This window comes from Rutilus rutilus, assembly GCF_951802725.1.
Source record: "Rutilus rutilus genome assembly, chromosome: 18".
NCBI lineage: Eukaryota > Metazoa > Chordata > Actinopteri > Cypriniformes > Leuciscidae > Rutilus > Rutilus rutilus.
This window is the reverse complement of record NC_140231.1, coordinates 17,106,945-17,127,655: the sequence shown is the minus strand read 5'-3', so window position 1 is coordinate 17,127,655 and position 20,711 is coordinate 17,106,945. Positions and strand designations below refer to the sequence as shown.

The 20,711-nt window shown below is 39.2% G+C and overlaps 2 protein-coding genes across 3 annotated transcripts; both read left to right on the top strand.

Annotated features, from left to right (window-relative positions):
• The first annotated feature begins 1,259 nt into the window (after positions 1-1,259).
• On the top strand, positions 1,260-9,482 carry LOC311276928 (uncharacterized protein). Of its 2 annotated transcripts, XM_084386953.1 has the most exons (5): positions 1,273-1,575; positions 3,444-3,501; positions 5,605-7,775; positions 8,478-8,783; positions 9,087-9,482. In XM_084386953.1, the coding sequence occupies exons 3-5, from the start codon at positions 5,621-5,623 to the stop codon at positions 9,350-9,352; spliced, it is 2,727 nt and encodes a 908-aa protein (XP_084243079.1). In that variant the 5' UTR covers positions 1,273-1,575; positions 3,444-3,501; positions 5,605-5,620; the 3' UTR covers positions 9,353-9,482. The 2 variants fall into 2 exon arrangements, with proteins under 2 accessions (XP_084243078.1, XP_084243079.1); XM_084386952.1 differs by lacking the exon at positions 3,444-3,501 and having other exon boundaries at positions 1,260-1,575.
• Positions 9,483-16,717: 7,235 nt separating this feature from the next.
• Positions 16,718-18,031, top strand: LOC311277450 (N-acetyllactosaminide beta-1,3-N-acetylglucosaminyltransferase 2; the record flags this gene model as incomplete). Its single annotated transcript, XM_084387763.1, has 1 exon — positions 16,718-18,031. One exon carries the CDS (start codon positions 16,718-16,720, stop codon positions 18,029-18,031), a length of 1,314 nt encoding a protein of 437 aa, XP_084243889.1.
• Positions 18,032-20,711: the final 2,680 nt, after the last annotated feature.

Sequence of the window (20,711 nt, the reverse complement as noted above, 5' to 3'; positions counted from 1 at the left end):
TTATGTTAGCTGCTTTGACAACGCATTGATAGGTAGACAGGCGGTTCTTGACAATCTTCAAGGAGACAAGTAGCCTGTCTTTATCAAATTTCATATTTGCATATCAAGATCAGCATATCAATATCAAATGTATTTCTAGAACACTGTTCGAGTAGTGGGATTGAATGTGAGATTGAATAAGTGCACTCAATAACGTCCACAATGGTTTCGGACACCCAAATGGCTGTTCCTTCAAATAGTAGGCTACCCTATTTAAAGTCTCTATAAGTTTTTTGGCTTTTAGTATGAATATGTTAGACTTACTGTTATCTATAAACTAGTGTTCTGTGCTCCAAAACAATGACAAAATTCGCATTTAAAAGACCAAACCCATCGGTGAAAATGAAAATCAAGTTGAAATCGGGTTGGCGTCACAATCCAACGTCAGATTGACGTCAATCTCCAACGTTGGACAGATGTTGTATTGTGGTTGAAAATTAAAATCGGGTTGATGTCAGAAACCAACATTAGTCAGGTTCTGACGTGAACCCGACTTTCATTTCCAACCAAAATCCAACGTCTGTTCGACGTTGGATGTTGACGTCAATCTGACGTCGGGTTCTGACATCAACCCGACTTTCATTTCCGACCAAAATGCAACCCCTACAACCAAAATCATCCCATGACTGACGTTACAACTTTCTACTAAATGACAGAAATGTAGTGGAGTAAAAAGTATGATATTTATCTTTCAAATGTGGTGAAGTTAAAGTAAAAAGTTTCCAGAAAAAAAATATACTCAAGCAAAGTACAGATAGGCTACTCAAAAAGTGTACTGAAGTACAGTACTCAAGTAAATGAAAACCTGTCCACCTCTGCATCAGAGTTTCTGATCATGCCCATATGGATGGATTCACTGGATAGTGAATGAAGGAATGAACACTTTGCTGCCATCTCTAGGCGTTTGGTGGGATAAAAAAAAGGTTTAAAGCAAAAGAATGCACTTTTTCAGTTTTAGTGAGTAACATAGTTGCATGTGATTGGGCCCAGGGCCCAGAATGATCAACTTGCTTTTTGCCATTTTAACATTTCAAACTCATTTAAAAAAGCAATTTTCTTCATGACAAACTGGTTATCTTGTAAAAAAAAAAAAAAAAAGGGGAAAAAAGAAGGAAAAGCATGTTTTGCTGCAGATACGTTATTTGGGCAGTATTTCGTCACAATTTGTTTGTCATTGGTCTAGGATGATGTCATCTTCACAGAAACCCCGCCCCCCACATAGCGCGCTGTCTCATGCACACGCACAGTATACAGAAGCGCACATTGCATTGCGCTGGCGTACCCATTGTTATTGTGTTAATTGTCCATACTGATGAAGTCAAACGTGTTGAACAGTATGAGGATAAACTGCCTGAATGTCACATACTGATGGACATCACTGGATTTGTAAAGTGTAACCCGTACATTAAGGCAGACCATAGATAACCGCAGCTATGTAAATGCCTCGCGGCACTGGAGCGGTATTGTCGCGCGGAGAAACACAAGGATCTAATTTATCACAAATAATGACGATACAGCGGATGTACAGATTATAACGTAAGTCATTTCTCCTCCTCGTTTTATTTTTGAGGCCTTCAAATGCAATGATGTATCTCTGTGTTTCATGATAGCTTTAAAATAGCTACTTAATATTTTATTTTCAACAAAATGTCGCCTAGTGAGTAAATGCGAGCTTTATTGCAGCTATTGTTTATATTACAAATCCATTATAATAATACAAATGGTTCATGTTTTGGAGCTTAAATAAACGCACCAAAAATCTACGCAAAACGCTCGAATTGTAATGCAAATAACCTACAATTTGAAATATAATTAGCAAAATTTCTCTAAGCGCTTATATTGAAATTGTTGTGAAACTGAGCTTAAATGGCGAAGAGATTTGGGCTACAGTAAAAGCGCATTCGAATTTGCCATCAGCATGGCCTAACAAGTGACAGTCAATACTCAATACAGTTGCAAATATGTAGCGGACGCTCTTGTTTTCTCTTTCATTGACTAGTTTAGGCCTAGATAACATTGTGTTGGTAATCATTCTTCTTTTTGTGAAACATCTATGTAAGCGTTTGTTCAGACGTCGCATTAAGCGCAATGCTTGGTCAGTTGTAGAAACATTAGAAACAAAGGCTCCTGATTACTGTGATCTCGCTTTCCAGTGAGAGTAACTGGAAATCCAGGAGCAGTGAACGCAATGACGTTTGACGATGCGCGAAATCATTCCACTGGATTTCAACTTCTTATCCTGTTAACCTTTTCCCATAATTTTTATAATGGCTTAAAACAATGCACTCATTTCATAGGCAAAGAGATGAGCAAGCCCATGCATCTGTCGCAGACTCTTGACTCCAGTAGTGAATGTAAAACATGCCTGGATATCCATGTTAATGTCTGCAAATGTAGATGCTAAATACATTAATAAAGTGAATAGGCCTATATGGTATGAGTAGCCTAATGATTGAAATGCTTGTGTTGGCTATGTGGCCTTTAATTTGTTTGAAAAGGCTGGTTATGGCGTTACGAAATGACGACTTAGCGCATGAATCATAATTAGCCTATAGGTTATGCACAAATAATTTTAAATGTCACAGTTTTGACAATAATCGTATATTTGGCAAAACTTCAAAATTCTCATTAGGCTACACATTGAATTGGAGAGAGATTATGCTATCTGACCAATTCAAATGACAAATTTAATTAATTAACATACGTAGGCTAACTCCTTCACTGACACTTTCTTGTCACATTATTTTGTAGGTCACTGGATATATGACCAGCAGATGAATATTGAATATAACTTGTTGATCGAGTGGTAACATTTCTGCTTTGAGTATTAGGGGCTCTGTCATTTAATTTGCCTTAATATAGCTTTTAATGAAAAAAATAACAAATTCCATTACCTGTTTGTCATCATATCATAAAACTGAAACGTCCTCTTACTCTATATCAGTATTACATCCCTGTCACATACGATTTTATAAAGTGGTGGGGACAAAATCAGCAATGGCCATGAAGCTTTATTTTTTTCTTTCTTGCAGTATGTTTTGTTTTCATGGTTCAGTTATCATTTTGCCCCAGCATTACTGTATTTATACAACCACACACTGTTCTTTGTGGTGATATCAGTGAAACCTGATCATTGTTTGTAGCTGTGTTGGTGCTCAGTCGGTACCTGAGCTCATCGATGCTGATGCTGTACATCTCTGACAGAAGCACATGCTGATGCCCAAGTGTGTGCGTCTGCACGTGATTCATTGCAACAACAACAAAAAAAACGTACACATGTGGTTTGTGTGTGTAATACTGCTGATAAGGTGTTTAGTAGTGAGTTAAAGTGATTGGAGTGATGTTGACTTGCAATATGACAAATCTGGGTCAATGTAACCCCCCACCCCCCTTCACCACCACAGGCTACAAAAGGCAAGACTGAAAAAAGCAAAGAGGATGAGGATACCATCACCAGGCTCTGTGCGTGAATGTATGCATGTGGAAATAAGAGCATGGTGTGCTGACTCTGTCCTCGGGTCACTCTCTGTGTGTGTGTGTGTGGCTGTTGTGTTGGGGTATATGTCTGAAGTGCTGTTGTGCATGCCTCCCTCCTACACGAGGTCAATCCAGCCATGTCACATCCTGTAACTGTCCTCTCTGTGCTGCTTTTACACTTTTTCATTCTCTCCTCTGTTTTCATCCTTTGGTACTTGATTCTTTAAGGAATAAAAATGAAAATTCTGTTATTATTTACTCATTCTCTTGTTGTTCCAAACCCATATTACTTAATTTTTTTCCATGGAACACAAACATGAAGCCGATTTTCCATGTTCTTTTTCATGCAATAACTAGACTGTAGAAAGACTGAAGCTTTTTTTGCGTCATAAAGAATGCAGAACCATTATAAAAATTGTTAAAAAATAAAAATTCTGTCATCATTTACTCACCGTCATGTCATTCCAAAGAACCGGTCATCTTCGAAACACAAATGAAGACATTTTTGATTAAATCTGAGAGCTTTCTGACGCTTGAAAAAGTTCTTAAAGACATCGTAAAACTAATCTATATGAATTGAGAGGTATAGTCCGAATTTTATGAAGAGACTCGATTGGTTTATATGATAAACAAAAGGAATTTAGGCATTTATTCACATATAAACATTGATCAGCAAACATAAATAGAAGCTCAAACGAACATACTTGATGCGCGAGAACAAACCTCATCGGTTCTTGTGGAAGCTCTAACTTGCTGCGTAACATAAGAGAATGAACTTCATTGGTTCTCACTTGTCAAGCAAACATGCTTGAGCTTCCGTTTACCTTAACTGATGTGTGCGTTGATGAATGTTTATGTGAATATGTGATAAGTCATGTGGATTAGTTTTATGATCTCTTTATGAACTTTTTGAAGCATAAAGTGGTAGTTGCATAGCTGTCAATGGAGGGACAGAAATCTCTCAGATTTAATTAAAAATATCTTAATTTGTGTTCCGAAGATGAATGAAAGTCTTATGGGTTTGGATCGTAAATGTAAATGGGTAAATGATGACAGAATTTTCACTTTTGGGTGAACTAACTCTTTAATATAACTTGTACACTATATTCCAAGTCATTATTCAGTCTTCATTTAGTGTAATTTCTTGAGCAAAACACATTTTCTCATTTTGTGCACCACTGAAGAAAGAAAGGTTTATGGGTTTGGAGGGTGAGTAAATGATGACTAAATGTTCATTAATAGCTTATCTATTCCTTTAACCTTCTCATTGTCTTTCCATTGACATTCCATAATGTCTAATACTAATGTTTCAAACTGTCATTATTTAGAATAATGAGCTGGTCTACTCTGCTCTGTGGAGGGGTGATTAGTGCAGCCATCAGATTATATCTCTATTATTAGACACATTCTAACATTATTCCATTAACATTCCATTACAAATTATAACATTATTCCATTTACATTCCATTACATGTTTTACTATAACGGATGTCTTCAAGATAAACTCTTTAAATGCCTTATTAATCTCTAGCAAAACAATGACCTCTCTTTAACAGTCAAGTAGACAAAGTCGATATGTTGCAAGACAATGATGATAACCAAGAATATCAAATTATGTCAATATTTCCCAGATGTGACATCATTACAAAGCTACCCAATTTATACAATTCTTTACATGGTTTGCTTAGTGCTTGTAATGATTATTTTATGCCTTTGATAGATGTGAACTCCTGGCATTTATGTTAACAAAGGTAATGGGTCAGAAAGATTTTTCTGTTACATTAGGATTTGTCTTACTGACAAGTCTGTGATGTACCCTGTGTGCTGTTCTTTATTGTTTCACAGTCTTTAATTATAAGGAAGGTTGTGAATGACTAACAGAAGACTGTCTTCTGTGCTTACCTCATCACAATTGTTGATGTAATTCTGTGTGCTGTGACTAATATTAACTGTATGCACAGTACTCACATAATGTATGTCGTCTATGTGCACATTTCTAATTTATTATTAATTTCTAATTACACAAGTCCCAAAGTAAATGAGCACTGATTAATTTGCCTTTTTTCTCTCTGCTTCCTAACCACGCAGCTTTGCTCAGCCCCAGATGCCTCCGCTCCCTCTTGACGAGCGTATAGTGGTTATTCAGCGCCCCAAAAGTTTGGCATTGCGCGTGGCCTCCCCACCAGCCACATCACAGTCTTCCTCCCACCGCCCAGCCAATCACAACGAGCCCCCACCCCGCTTACCACAACCCCAACTCCAACCACCCCGTTCCTATCCAAGTTCCAACTACTTGTCTCTGGAATGCAATCGCAGGCAATCGTCCCATGTTCAGAGAGATAAAGGAGAACGAGGGGCTCCCTTTGAGGGCAGCGGTCACAATGCTAGCCATTGTCACAGCAATGGGATTGTAACTTTAGGTCCCAGACCTCACAAGCACACTCATACCATTGACATTAAAGTGTCTTTAGACCAAGGTGGAAGAGGAGAATCTTACATAGACAAAGGCCGCAGCAGTAGTCTTACCCGAAGTGGAAACATCAAGGGGAACAGGACTAAACGGGTGTCCCTGCACTTGGATTCAGGGCAAGGTGAAAGGAAATGCAAAGGAAAGTCTTCCGAGTCAGTGGAGAAGCACCAGAACCATCATCAGAGTCAAAACAGGACTCAGCACAGTATCCATCATCCAAACCAACTTACAGTCTCTCCGGGAGGGATCTTGGAATTTGTACCTGCCCAAAGACAGCAGTCAAAATCCAAGCCAACCAGAGAGAGAGATTTGTCATCGAAGTCTTGTCCTGCAACTGCCAGCTACTCATTGCACAGTGAGAGGGACGTATCATCTTTAGGAAACAAAGAAAACTCCAAACTGGGACCCGGCCACCAACTGCCCCAAGCCCACAGCCTATCCCGTCACCACAGTTCAACCCCATTACCCCATGCTGCCATCCTAAGCCCTCACTACCCTGCTGTTCCACCCTCACTCCCTTCCCGAGCCCCTTCCTCCTACCAGCACATTAGTCAACCCCGTCCCTCACGCACTAGAGAACATCGTCCCCAAATCCTTCACGCTTTGCCTCTCTCTCCTACTTCCTCCCGAGGAGGCTTCCCCAGTCCTGACCACACATGTACTATTGACTTTTCCCACCCTTGTGGCTGTTGGAGGTTGGTGCGTTGTAGAAGAGGTAGAGGTAACTCTGCTGGCTACCACGGTCGTAGTACAAGCTCGTCCTCTTCGTTTTCCCACGCCCAAGGAACAAGTGCTGCCAACGGAGGTGGCGAAACCATGGGATTGAAGACTTTAGGAGGGTGTCTGTCTACTGCTTCCACCACCAACACCTCCTCTTCAAACAGCACTGTCTCTGACTGTCGAACAGGGCTGCTCAGACCTTTAGGTTGTGCATCCTGTTCTGGAGAAGCTGGAGGATTTGAGAGCCCTGCTGCTTTCCGTAAGAAGCTGGTTGGTGGTTGCTTACCATGTACTCCCCTGTCCTCATCTGCTCCTCTTCGAGCACTCCAGAGTTGTGTCAGTGGGTGCAATCCCAAAGCAAGCCAAACTGGCAGCTCCACATGCAGCTACTGCAGTAGTGACCCTATTGTAGTGACCTTTAACCCACACAGAGGGAATCCTCCCAACATGGGCCGTAATATTGGAGCACATACCATGGGAGGATACCAGCCTGATGATGACGATTACAGTGTACGCACAATCTGGCCTGAGGAGTTAGCAAAGAAGATGACTCGCTCTAAAACCCAACCTATCCACCATAATGCAGGGATTAGCATGGGCTCAGGAAGGACTTGCATGGGCCAAAACCAAAATAGTGGCAATGGCGGAAATCCTGTAATCCTTGACTGCCGGAACCTTATGGAGTTCACTCGCTCCCAGTTGACAGATCAGGCAGGACGACGTAGGCTCCAGCAAGGCAAGATGGCGGTTTTGGACTTTATTGGATCAGGGAATAGTGGGGACCAGGGTAGAGATTCCCTCAAGAGGCTATGGAACAAAGGAGCAGATGCTTGCATGGGGGATGGCAACGGATTTGATGATGAAGTGCTTCCACAATCCCCATCCCTACGATCTCCTTCTCCAAATTCCCCTCCATCCTTCTCTCCCCCACCCTCTGCTCCTAGCACACTTATTAAGCCCAAACCCAAACAGAGAGAGAGGGAAGGTGGACACACCTTACCCTCTGCACAGTCGCTCCACTTGGTCCTCAACTCACTCAACAGAGAACAAGATGAGGAAAATGGACGAGGTAAAGGTGCTAATCTGCAAGTACACAGCAGGTTGAGTGACATCTTTATAATGTGTTGTTAATGATTGACCACTCAGAGAGATGAGCACAATCTCTTCACATTGATAATCCCACTTGAATGTACTGACCTTGATTTCATTTTCTCATCTTCCATTAGGCTGTACGACTTTGTGCACTGATAGTATTCAAATTAAAATGATAGTTCAGTTAATCTGTGGGGTGCATAATCCTCGTTAGTTTAGCTTCAAAAGATCGCCGAGTGACATAACCCATGATGCTTTTGTAATGTAACACAAGTTCAATCGAAATGTTTTTCTGATTAAACCCTTTCTAACTTTAAAACTTTTTCATAGATTTTAGAAGGTTTTATCCTCTCTTTTATGTCTTATTGAAAGTCAAAAATTAAGTTTTGTGAAAGAACTAAAGGATAATAGCCATTCTATGGGGGGGGGGGGGGGGGGGGGAGTGATGAGACTTCAAACAGGAAAGATAAGGAGGATGGATTTCTTCTTACATAAGGGCTTGATGACATTATACTTTGTGCCATATTTAAATGACTGAAAATAATCTAAAAACATTAAAATCCTTTTCCAGCATACCAGCACACCTCTCTAAGATGATCAACGTAGAGTAAATTATTTAACAATAGAAGAAAACAAATGTAAGCAATAGTATTGTTTTGTTTTGTTTTGTTTTTGCCAGTGCACCTTTCCCTCCCTCTTTCCTCCTCCCTCCCAGCGTCACTGTCTGAGGAGAGTGTGATGACCCCAGATGTGGAGAATGCTGTGATCAGCCCCATCCTCCCTTTCCTTTTTCTGGGTAACGAGAGAGATGCAGAGGATTTGAATCTACTGCTTCGTCTCAACATTGGTTTCGTGGTCAATGTCACAACCCATCTTCCCCTCTACCACCTGGACACAGGCTTGGTGCGTTACAAAAGGCTCCCTGCTACTGACAACAGCAAGCAGAACCTGCGACAGTACTTTGAAGAGGTTTTTGAGTTTATCGGTAAGAGAACTTGTCAACTCTTTTATAGTTGAAACATTTACTGACCCCATGAAATGGCTTGTCAAATGCAGTTTTCTGTCCTGTGAAGACTTTCTTATTTAAGCAGGAGGTGTGACCGGGATTGTCCCTTTCTTTTTTAAATAGCCTTATACCCTTTAGCGAAGAACTGCAGGTGCTATTACGGGGGCAGGACATTCTGTCATTCTGGCAGGAGAGCATTTGATTGGACCAATCTGTGTAGTGCAGGATGAGTTTGTGTTGTTTTTTATGTGTGGCATACCTTTTTTTTTTTTTTTTTTTCAGAGGAAGCGCACCAGTGTGGGCGGGGCGTTCTTGTGCACTGCCAAGCAGGCGTGTCCCGCTCAGCGACTATTGTCATTGCTTACCTGATGAAGCACACCCTCATGACCATGACTGATGCCTATAAGTATGTGCGGGGTCGGCGACCAATAGTCTCCCCCAACCTCAACTTCATGGGCCAGCTGCTAGAGTTTGAGAGAGACCTCAACTCTGGGGTAACACCTCGCATCCTCACCCCCAAACTGAGTGGCCTGGAAACACAAGTTTAAAAGGGTGGACCAAGAAAGAAAAAAGAAAAGAAGAAGATAAATAGAAGATGGAATTAATGAAGAGAAATGACTGGATTGAAAATTAGGGTATGATTAAAGCTGTTTAACAAAAGCAAATAGTTGAGATGATATAAATAACCAGAAGATGCAAGCAGTTTAAAAGAAATAGAGAAAAAGAGTCTTTGGTCTGTTTTAATTGAAGTACCTCCGCTCTTTTAAATATAAATAGCACTTACATTATTTGGCAAATTGATATTTGACCTACCCACCCTGATACTCTGTTAATGATGTGCCAAGTTTTAATTCAAAATAACTTAATTCACTTCAATTATTATTGTATTATTATTATTATTATCAAGTTTGGTTAAATACAAATGCAATCCGGCTGTCAAGCACAGAGACTGTGAGATGTGTTGAGACTCTCAGAACTGTGACGTGCATCACATTCGAGACCCAAGAGCTGTAGCAAACTTCAAACTCCTTTCCCACTGTGCACAGAAGTTTTCTAGACAGATTATTTTTGATTTGGGAGCTCATTTGAAAGTGCTTTTTTGGGTTACTTTTGCGTTAGCTGCATGCCAACTATTTATAAATTTCTCCACTGACATGAAGATTCATTTTGCCTTTGATATTTTTTCAATACTGCTATTTTTGTTACTTGATTTTACTTCTTGAATCCTTCATCTTAGTGTCTTTGTGTGGGAGGTGTGCAATAGAGACTGATGTTGTTGTGGAAGTGGAACTGATTTCATTTATTTTTCGCTCTGACATTGTTTCACTAATGGACATTTTTCATGGGACATGAACCAGCCACTATAATGGCAGATAAAATCCAAAAATCATATTTTTTCTATTTCTTGCTTATGATATTGGACCGAGGGCAATCTGTATAAAGCACTGTGTAATGAAAAAAAACAAAAAAACATGTTAAAAGCAAAAGTGCACAACAGACCATACAATAGTTTTTTTTATTCTCTTTTTTTATTTAACTGACTAGTTTGTGCAGGCAGTGCAACGGCTTAAATTTACACATTTGATTTGATTTTTGTGCTTTCTAGGTCTTATTGCTGTCTTTTTTGTGCTGCAAATGGTGTTTTGAAATTATGAGGAGAAAGATCATGTTGAATCGAACGCAAAACCTATTTTACATTTTTAATAAGGGATATCTACACTGTTGATTACTGTGCAAAATTACTGTGACTGGATTGGGCCAAGTCATCATAATGAATCTCTCTCTTCAGTATGGTTTGAATTTGCATTTCAGAATTGCACATCAAGGGGACAAGTAGATATTTTTTTGTTTATGCAAAATCAGCAAAGTACCACGACGATAGTGTGCAGATGTAGCTAAAACTGTGCTTTCTGTCATTTGGTATTCAGTTCAAGGCATAAGAAAAATGAACACCCTTATCCTTTAATGTCGGCACTATTTTTAAACGCCCTGCCTAATTTGAACATGATCAGATTTTAGTGCTCTCAGGACTGTAGGCAAACAATCTGGTTTTGTATTACGTACCACAAAGGAAACCAGAGCCCCTTCCTCCATTTGAATTCTTCCTTCATTTTCCTACCTTCGTTTTTCTTTCTCTATGTTCTCTTAGAGACTATGCATTGTTATTGGAATACATTCTGTGGAAAATACTTGGTTCACTCAGTTCACTGTGAAACACATTCTTCTTCCTGCATGCTGTCAAGTTTTCAGCCTTGGTCCCTGAAGCCTATTCTCATCAGTCTTGACAAGCGAGGAGTTTGTCTGCCATTTCTGAGCTCTTATCTGCCTCACTGAGCCATTGGGCCTTCACACACCACTGCTGTGTCTCCATTAATTTACTCTGCCCAGCAGTGCATGACAAAGTATACTATTTTGCATTTCAGTTCAAATATGCTCCAGTTCAAACCCCCCTATAGTACCTACAGTAAAGACATGTATAGGTGTCTTCTTATAGGTACAAGACCACAGAAATGCCCCCAAAATCTGTCTGATCCATCTAAAGCCGGGTGCACACAGTACGATTTATAATAGTCCTTTCTGACTGTTGCTTGTTAGACTGTACGAATATGATTCCAGCTGTAAGCCGTGTCACACAGTAGGATCTCAGCTGTCGTTAATGTCAAACTGTACGGCAGTCAAGACGTGTTAAAACGGACGCGCACAAAAAGACTCGTCCAGAGTTTTACATCATCAATCCGTGACACGTTCAGTGACATGAGTCGCATTTACATGTGGGATAGAAATGGTGACTAGCAAACAATCTCTAGTGTTAGTATTGATCATGGCTTTTCTTAAAAAACAGAAGAAATGAAGATGTGTGTGTGGAGCAAGTGGTGGTTGTTTGTTGTCCTCACTAATTGCGTCACGAGGTTCTGCGCTCCTATTGGTTTTTTATTTGCCACACTGCATGACTGCACCTCAAAACTTCTGACACTGCCTGATTTTTGTAAGATTTGATCGCAATGGCTGTCAGCGAACATTTGAAACTAGCGATCAGAGGAATATTTGAGGATTCCGAAAATTTGACTCAGCAGGCCAAATCATGCCTAAAATCATACAGTCTGAACCCAGCTTAAGATGGCTGTTATGAACGACCAGTTCAGTGCCATTGCTTTGTTATTTTAGAGTCAGCTGCTGCTTGTATTTGTCACACTGTGACAAGCTGACTGTTTTATTCTGTCTCTTTCTGCTGACAGTGCTTTTGTCTGACACTGTAGCTTGATTATGCCCAGAGGAAACGATTAGGTAAGCAACACCTAATAAACAGGTGTCAGTGAGTTGACAGAGTGCTGATAAATCAGACAAATTCTAATCTAAAAGGCAGGATTAGGCAAATTTTTTTATTTAAGAATCGGTATCCCTTTAGTTCCTGAGTTTGAATTTGGTTTGAATTGACCACATGACACTGCATATTGAAATTACATGGAATTCAACACAGAAATTGAACACACAGTTTACAATACATGCCCAGGTGAAATTAACTAGTGACTATTTTCATTGCTAAACAGATCCTTTGGTATCTGGCATCAGGTACCTTCTTCTTCCATTATTTCTTGTAAAATTTAATTTACCATTTAAAAAAACTGCCAGATCCCCCCCATCCCCGCATGAGTAAATGTATAAAGTGTATTATAGGTGAAAAAGTAATGCCAGGGATGCCTTTTGGTACAATAACCGTCTTCCGAGTCAATGTAGCACCTATCAATGGAAAGAAAATGAAGCACTTGGAAGTCTTGTAAATGTTTTGTTTTGGATTTGTTTTGCTCTGTGTTATATCTGTTTGCGCAAAAGTGTATGTGTGTGTGGACACAAGAAGTGAATCTGTGTGTGTTTGCTGTGTGCTAGACATGTTGAGACACGAGAGTAATGTGAGTTCAACCTTCCTACCATTTCTATCAAGAATCCCAACCTCAGGCCTGTTAAATGTCCATTGGCACAACTCAAGGTTGAGTTAGCTTGCATTTGTCAATGCCATGAGCCACTGCTGTATGCCTTCTTTAACCTAGATTTGCTCTTCCAGACATTGGGGGAAATTTGACCTCTTTGTACATTCAATCATACCTTTCACTGTAGAAACAAATACCAGAATCACCTGGCAACACTGAATGAATAACGCTGGACATCATAGATTGGGTGAATTGCTGTTGGCTGTCCACATCTTGAGAATCTCAGTGTACGAAAGCTGAATTTGTTTATAAAACGTGTGCAAAGCGTTGAAACTGGATACTATATATGACCAGTGTTTCCTGTGTTGAATAATCTTATATACAATATATGGTTTGCACATAGAAATGAACTAAATGTAAAGTTTTGTGTAAAATTAGTTTGGACATGTTGTAAATTTGTGAATTGATTCTTTCTGTGACTTTATTCATGTATGTAATGCTTGTTCATTTTTTTTAATTATTATTATTATTATTACTATTGTTATTATTATCTAATTTTTGTGCCAAATATTGAAATGAAGGTTGGCTTTGAAGGTTGGCATCTTTAATATTGACAAAAAGAAGTGCCCTCTAGGATAAAACATGTTTGAACTGCTCAGTCATCAGTGTCTTACCTTGTTCCCCGGCGATATGATGTTGTCATACTCTGTTACTGTAACTTTACACTTTACCTGCAGATTTTCTTACCTAAACTAAACTGCTAAATTGCTCATTGAAGATGTTATATTTTCACATGTTCATTTTTGTTTGATCATGGCAATTTTATCAGTGACTCTTTGGATAGAGGTTTATAGAGATCCCTCAAGGGTTGAACTTTGATGTACTTTGAATGCATGTTGCTCCAAACTGACCTTCCAGTCTTCTCTCCCCTTCCTACTGACTCAGCCGTTCTCCCCTGTGAGAATTCAGTGCCCGCGCTGCTTCAGAGAGAAGACGGACATGGCAGCCTGTGTTGGATTGACCATATACTTGTGTGTACTTCAGTTTATCACTGACAAATGATGGGGCTTCATCCTTTTTCCTGTTTAAAACTTTACTGTGAGAGACTGTGATACTGTTGTGAAGCAAAAACGATTAAAAGTGTTAGACTGATCCTTGCCGGTAATGACTATGAGAATAACATACCTCTAAAAAAAAAAAAAAAAAAGATCGGCTTGTTATAGAATTATTCATCGATATGATGTTCTTGCAAAGCTAAAATGATTTGTCGAAATAAATTTTTTTACAACAAATTGGATATACTGCAGTGTTTCTTTTTTTATATTGCTTGTGACACGAAACAAATGTGGTATCTTGTTGCATTAGTCAAACACTCCCATAAGCCCACCCTAACCAGGACCAGTTCATTCAGAACCAGGGATGTTGGTTTGGAAATTATTGGTTGTTAGTCAATGAGCTGTCAGATTACCATTGACAAATCAGCAGTGTAGCCCACCAGTTACATAATTGTTAGCTGCTGTGTTGTGCGACTGCGCTGTGATTTGGCACCCCAAGGGCTTGGATCAATAGTCAGCATGGTCTAATACAGGACACCTATCATATCAAAGTGAAACCTAGGTGCTGCTCTCTGCGGGAGAGACCTCTCTGGACTCGGTTTGCATTGGCTTTTCAGCGGCGTCCTTGTCGCAGTCTAATCTACTCCTCCTATAGGGATCCCTCCTGTGACCGCCTACTTGCAGGCCACTTCAGCGTTAACGTCAAGATGATAGAACAAAGCTGAAATGGTAGTGTGCCTGAGAGGGATGAGGAAAGAAACTGGGGCAAAGGCTTTTAGAGTGTGTAGAGAGGCCAGCATAAGAATGCTCAAGGCAACGCTGCTGATCCGTGTCCCCAAAATCCCCATGTAATATTGGTGAAACTTGATGACTCAATTGTGTAGCCTGGTCTTGAGGGCATGAATGTAGAGTAATAAAATAAGTGCAAGTTCTCTATAATAATTAGACGATGATAACTGTACAACAGCTAGCTCCAGTTGAATTTGATTGGCTGAGGGTTGTTCCAAGAGTGCTTATATAGGCCAGACACATACTTAACACAAGTAAGCAAGCATTTGTGAGTGCTTGACCAGTGCACATTGTTGCGCTTGGTTATGAATTGTGTGCCCGACACATTTTGGAATACAACGGTGTTGCTAGAATCAAAAGCAAAGTAAACCTGCCAAGTGCTTGCTGGCCATACAATCCAAAAGACAGACTGCTAGTCTGTTCATCAGTGGTGGAGACTTTTCAGTGAATCTTTCTGCAGGTTAGCCTACATAGTTAATTCAGTAGGTGAATAAGTCAATGATTTGTTCAAAAACATTGATTCTTTCAGAAACTAAAGTGATTTTGACTGAATTCGGAATAGCTTGTTACTACTCTCAATATTTCTCCCATATCATTGGCACAGAGTCTGAATTCAACAGCTATCTCTCATGTGATATTTCTAAATTCTATGTCATATATTTATATATATGTCTATATTTTAATGTCAACATTGTGACAACGCTGTAACAACCTTCACCACACAAAGAATTTATAGCAACCTTTTAGTCATGTTGATAAAATGTTGTTAGAAGGTTGGGTACGTTGTGCCAACGTTCTGTGTTTGCTGGGTATATTCTTTGCTTTGCTTGGAAAAATGACTTAATCATTCTTACGTAACAACTTTGAATACCTCTGATAAGGAAGAATTCAGTCTTTGTGATTCAAGGCACGTTTCACTAAATCTCTCTGGAGTCAACATGTTGCCCAGCAACACTTTTTTTTAGGTGTAGCCTATAGGAAGCATCACTGATCTAGCAAAAACACATTGTAAACTCAACATTTCTGCTGAATCTGACATGTAATATCTCAGTCCAGGCGTTTTACAAATTTCCAAAAGGCCTGTGGGTATAAAGCAGGGATTATGCAAAAAGGCTTTAGATGTAACATTGGTGGGTGTGGCTTATCTGCCACCTCAAATCACCTGTGACATGCAAATGTTCTCATTTAGTATCTGCACCTGTGAAGACATTGAGAGGCAATCCTGCTCTATGGTTTAATTTCAACACCCCACCAACAGAACCAGGATATAATGTTTGCACAAGAAAATGCCAATTTAATATTTACACATTCCTGACTGCCATACACAACCAGCATGGAAAGACACCGGGGACCTCTGAGGACCTGTCAAGAAAGAATAGGAACTGCAAGGGGAGAAAATTCTAGATAACTGACAGACGTTTACTACAACCATCAGAGCAACTGAACCTCTAATCTTAAGGTATTGTGAATGACTTCTCTACAGTATTACAGAGGATTTTTGTAAGATAATAAATTATCTTTCAGTTATCTCGCAGTTGAATATGTCACTTCAGCTAAAAAGGTGAATGTATTCTAAAAATTTGTTTATTTTATTTTAATTTAATTAATGTGTTATGTATTATTACTAATGCATTGAGTAAATTTATAATACATTTTCTGAGTACAGCTGTGCCAAGTATGTTTGAAATATTATGAAATCCCAAATGTTGTGGGAAATAGTTTTCCCTGTAGAAATATTTCCTGGTAAAAGAAAAGAAAAAGAAAACTGGATATTTGTTTGCCATCCCAGATTAGTGTGCTTCAGTTGCCCAAGGGAAGATAAATTAAATAGTGCTGTAAGCAAGGCTTTTCCATATGCAGAGTAAATGTTATGGTCTTAAAGTACATGATATAAATATCGTGGGCGGTAGGATGCTATGGATGTTGCCTGGTCAGGCGCACATAACAAGTCTCACGAGGAAAAAACCATGGAGATGGATTTCTTCAGAGACTTTCTCCTAGTGGCAGAAGCCCTAGTATTTTGCTCTAGTAAAAACAGCTTGGCCTGTCAGAGCTTTCTCATCTGTAATTCACTGAAATTTGATGGGGTGTATTAAATATCCATTTATACTACTTCTCAATGTTTTCCATTCTCTTCCAGTCCATGGCACGCTCCAGGTGTAATGGAAAGATCCTATGTCTGTGTCTCTTGCCTTGTGTGATGGTAAGTCACCTGTTGATCTACATCATGGTGTCCATATTTGTGGCTGTCTCCTACTCCCCTCCTCTACCGCAGCTGCCCCTCCATTTCATTGCCACCGGAGCCTCTACAAACTCGGGAGCTCTTGCATCCCATCCAGTTCAGCCCTTCTGGAATCTCAGACTAGAGGACGGGGCACTGTGGAACCGCCTCCAGCACATTTGGGACAGAGAACACAACCCCATATTGAGAGGTAACTGCACAAGGTACAAATGTCCAAGCCTTGATGCAATACAACCCCAAGAGATGGGAAAAACTGGTGCTTGTGAACAAGACAAGACTTGGGCGTCTCACCTGCCCGATTTTAACACCCTTCCTGAACAAATGAAGGATTTTGTCCTGTCCATGCACTGTAGGCGTTATGCTATCCTTGTGGACCAACCCGACCTGTTTTTCGGGCAGGACTCTGAAACGCTGTTCCTTCTGATGGCGATTAAGTCACAAGTCGGAAACTTTGAGAACAGACAGGCCATCCGAGAGACATGGGGAAGGAGCGGCCGGATCCGAGGAAGAGGCTGGTTCATACGCACTGTCTTCTTGCTTGCGAGGCAGGACACAGATACAGGGCCTCATCCGGACCTGAGTGCCCTATTGAAGTTGGAGAGCAGCACCCATAAGGACATCCTGCAGTGGGATTTCAAAGACACTTTCTTCAACCTCACCCTGAAGGATGTCCTCTTCTGGGACTGGTTTTCACAACACTGTCCTCATGTCCACTTCATTTTCAAGGGAGATGATGATGTGTTCGTTAGGACTAAGGCTCTGCTGGACTACTTAGACCATGTTGGAGTACAAAAGACACTTCAAAATAAAACGAAAGGATGGGGCGATTTCATTGTAGGGGATGTTATTGCCAATGCCTGGCCCAATCGGCAGCCTTACACTAAATATTACATACCCGAAAGCTTCTATAAGGGAACGTATCCCACGTATGCAGGAGGTGGAGGGGTGGTTTACTCTGGTGCTTTGGCCATGCGTCTGCAGGAGGTCTCACGTTGGGTCAGCTTGTTTCCCATTGACGATGTTTACTTAGGAATGTGCCTTCACAGGCTCGGCGTACCACCCACTCATCATTCCGGTTTCCTCACCTTCGACCTTCCAGAGGATCTGCGGGAAAAGCCGTGTGCATATCATAAAGTTCTCCTAGTGCATAAACGCACCCCAAAAGAAATGATAACTCTGTGGAAGGAGCTGCTGGTTCCTCCTCAGGAGTGCTAGTGTAAAGCAGGGCAGCTTGTTCATAAATTCAAATGAAGGTAAATGATGCAGCTGGGACCCAGACTTCAGAGTTATTTTCGTTTTCACCACAAGGTATTTTCAATTGGGTGTTAATTTGCATAAAAAGGCCCTTGTTTTTCTCTGATGTTGGGCTGTGTGTGCAGTGGTCATTATGAGAAGATCAAATTAGGATGGCAAGACAGCAGACAAGCTAAAAATGGCATTGGAAGTCACAATGGCTGACTTCACAAGAGAGGGTTCTTGTGGAATGGCTCTTGTTTTATGGGAATAAGAATGAATATAGTGGACACTTAAGGAGTCTCTTGTTATTTTTTTTATTTTTAAGATTAGAGGTTTGTGGCCCAATTAGGATCTCATAATGGAGCAAATCAAAAACGGTCATGAACATAATTCCGCTTTGTTTAAGTAAAAAGCTATGGAACTGTTTTGTTAAAAACAAAACGAAAGCTTTACCATTTTATTTGAAATGTTTCAGAGATTTGTTTAGAACTGTCACAGATAGCCTGTGACCGAAGCCTAAAAGGACTTTTATTTTGAAAGGACTGCTGAAGTGCATGTACACCCATAAACAGTTTACACCAATATACACACACAATCTACATGCCGGCAAAATAACATCGTATACTAGATGTGTGGTTATTTTTCTGTTTAGGTGGTGTAATAGGCCCTCTGCTTAGTTCCATGTTTTTTTAATATAATTTTCTTTTCTTTTGTTGGTTGTTTGTTTTGTCTCAGTGCTAAATGTTTTGTTTTGTTATATGATTTAACATTCAAAGAAACCACACCAAACTCTTTTACAAATGTTAAGTTTATTTCCCCTGTAACAAACTAACATATACACATAAAATACTGTTATACTCACATTGTGGGTCATCTCTCTACTGGCAAACCCATGTGTAGCGACGGCTGCCATTTTAAAGCTTCTAATTGCCCAGTAGTAAGGGCACTTTCATTGTCAGTGACATCACAGGGGGAAATCAGGGAAACTATCATTTCTCATATATTTTTCTTTGCAATGTTTAGACATCATTTTGTAATTAATAGTGTGATACATAGGTTGCATGTTAATACTGTTTAAAATATTTGTGTAGTTTTATCTTGCTTTAAAATTATCATTTATTTATATATGGTATGTTCCAGAAGTGGGAGGAGCCTAACTCTATAAAAGGGCTCCTGGTAGCCATTCTTAGGAGAGTGTTTGGAGTGTGGGATCACTCCTTGTATTTTTGGGCCTGGATATTGGCATAGCCTATATATATATATATATATATATATATATATATATATTTTTTTTTTTTTTTTTTTTTTTTTTTTTTTTGCCTTAGTTTTTGTTACTGTATATATTTTTGCTTGGGAATCACTTTTGCACCAAAATAAACACCCTGGATTGAGAATTCTTCTCCATCGTCATTGATTTTACACCTTCACCGACGGTACACCCTAACAAGAACGTTTTTAGACAATATTTTTACACTCGGAATCTATATTTTTTTGCTCTGTTTGAGTTTTACATAATATATGTCATTTTCCTTTGTTTTGCAAGAATTGCCAATGTGGAAATGGAATATCTGGACTCCATTTTGGAGAGGCAAAATGATCTGGATGCCTGAACACCCTACAGACATTGTCATATGGTTTAGGCCTTGTGGGCCCAATTATAGCCTGATGTTGTTGGAGGCATACTGAATTACGACAACAAAACATAATAATGGGAAATAATGAATGACAATAATGAATAATGAACTATGTATTATTTGTTCGATTGGTCATAGAATTTAGGCCTACTTTAATAATAAAGTATACTTTAAATGTTTGTGCATTAAACATAATTGAATGGTTAAGAAAAAATTTTGATCTCAGAATTTCATTATGTTTGTTTCACTTATTATTATAATCTCTATGTTTTCATTTGCCTTGAATGGCTCACTGCCAATGTATGTTTATTATTAATAGGGGAAATGGCCCTCTTCATTTTTGTTTGATCAGAAGTCACCTTCATCCTCCAAATGTTTGTTAGTAATCATGCCAAAAGAAGCTTGTATATTCTTACTCAAGTAAAGACAGACATTGCAGTAAAAGATGTTAACCTCTATTAGTTAAACTGTTGTTGTTTTTTCACCAAAGAAATTATATATAATATATATATATATAGGCTATATAATGTATATGGGTCAAAGACGAAAAGGGGGTTTCAAGCATAAAAAAAATAAAAGTGTAAAACTGCTGTAAATTTATTCTTTTTCACATACATTAAAATATGTCCTGTTTAACTTTATATTTTTCTGAGCAAAAAATAATTACCACCATACATTTTTACTGTGATTTTACTGAAGACACCCACTAAAATGTCATTCAGTGTAACAATATTTTTATGCAAAAAAATCTTATCAGACATTTTTAGAAAAACTCTAATTTGGTAACATATTATAGGATTCTATTTAAAGATCACAGTGCAGCTCCCAAAAATAATAATTTGTAATTTTAAATCTTTATACTTCGCAAATATCCTTTAAACCATTAGGTTTTACCCATTTGTCAGCAAGAAGTTTTTGTAAGGAATTGAAAATCAATTAAAATCGAATAAAATTTAGTAGGAGCACATATTGTTTTACATATTTTAATAAGTACAGCTCAGAATAAGTATATTGTTTAATTTTTA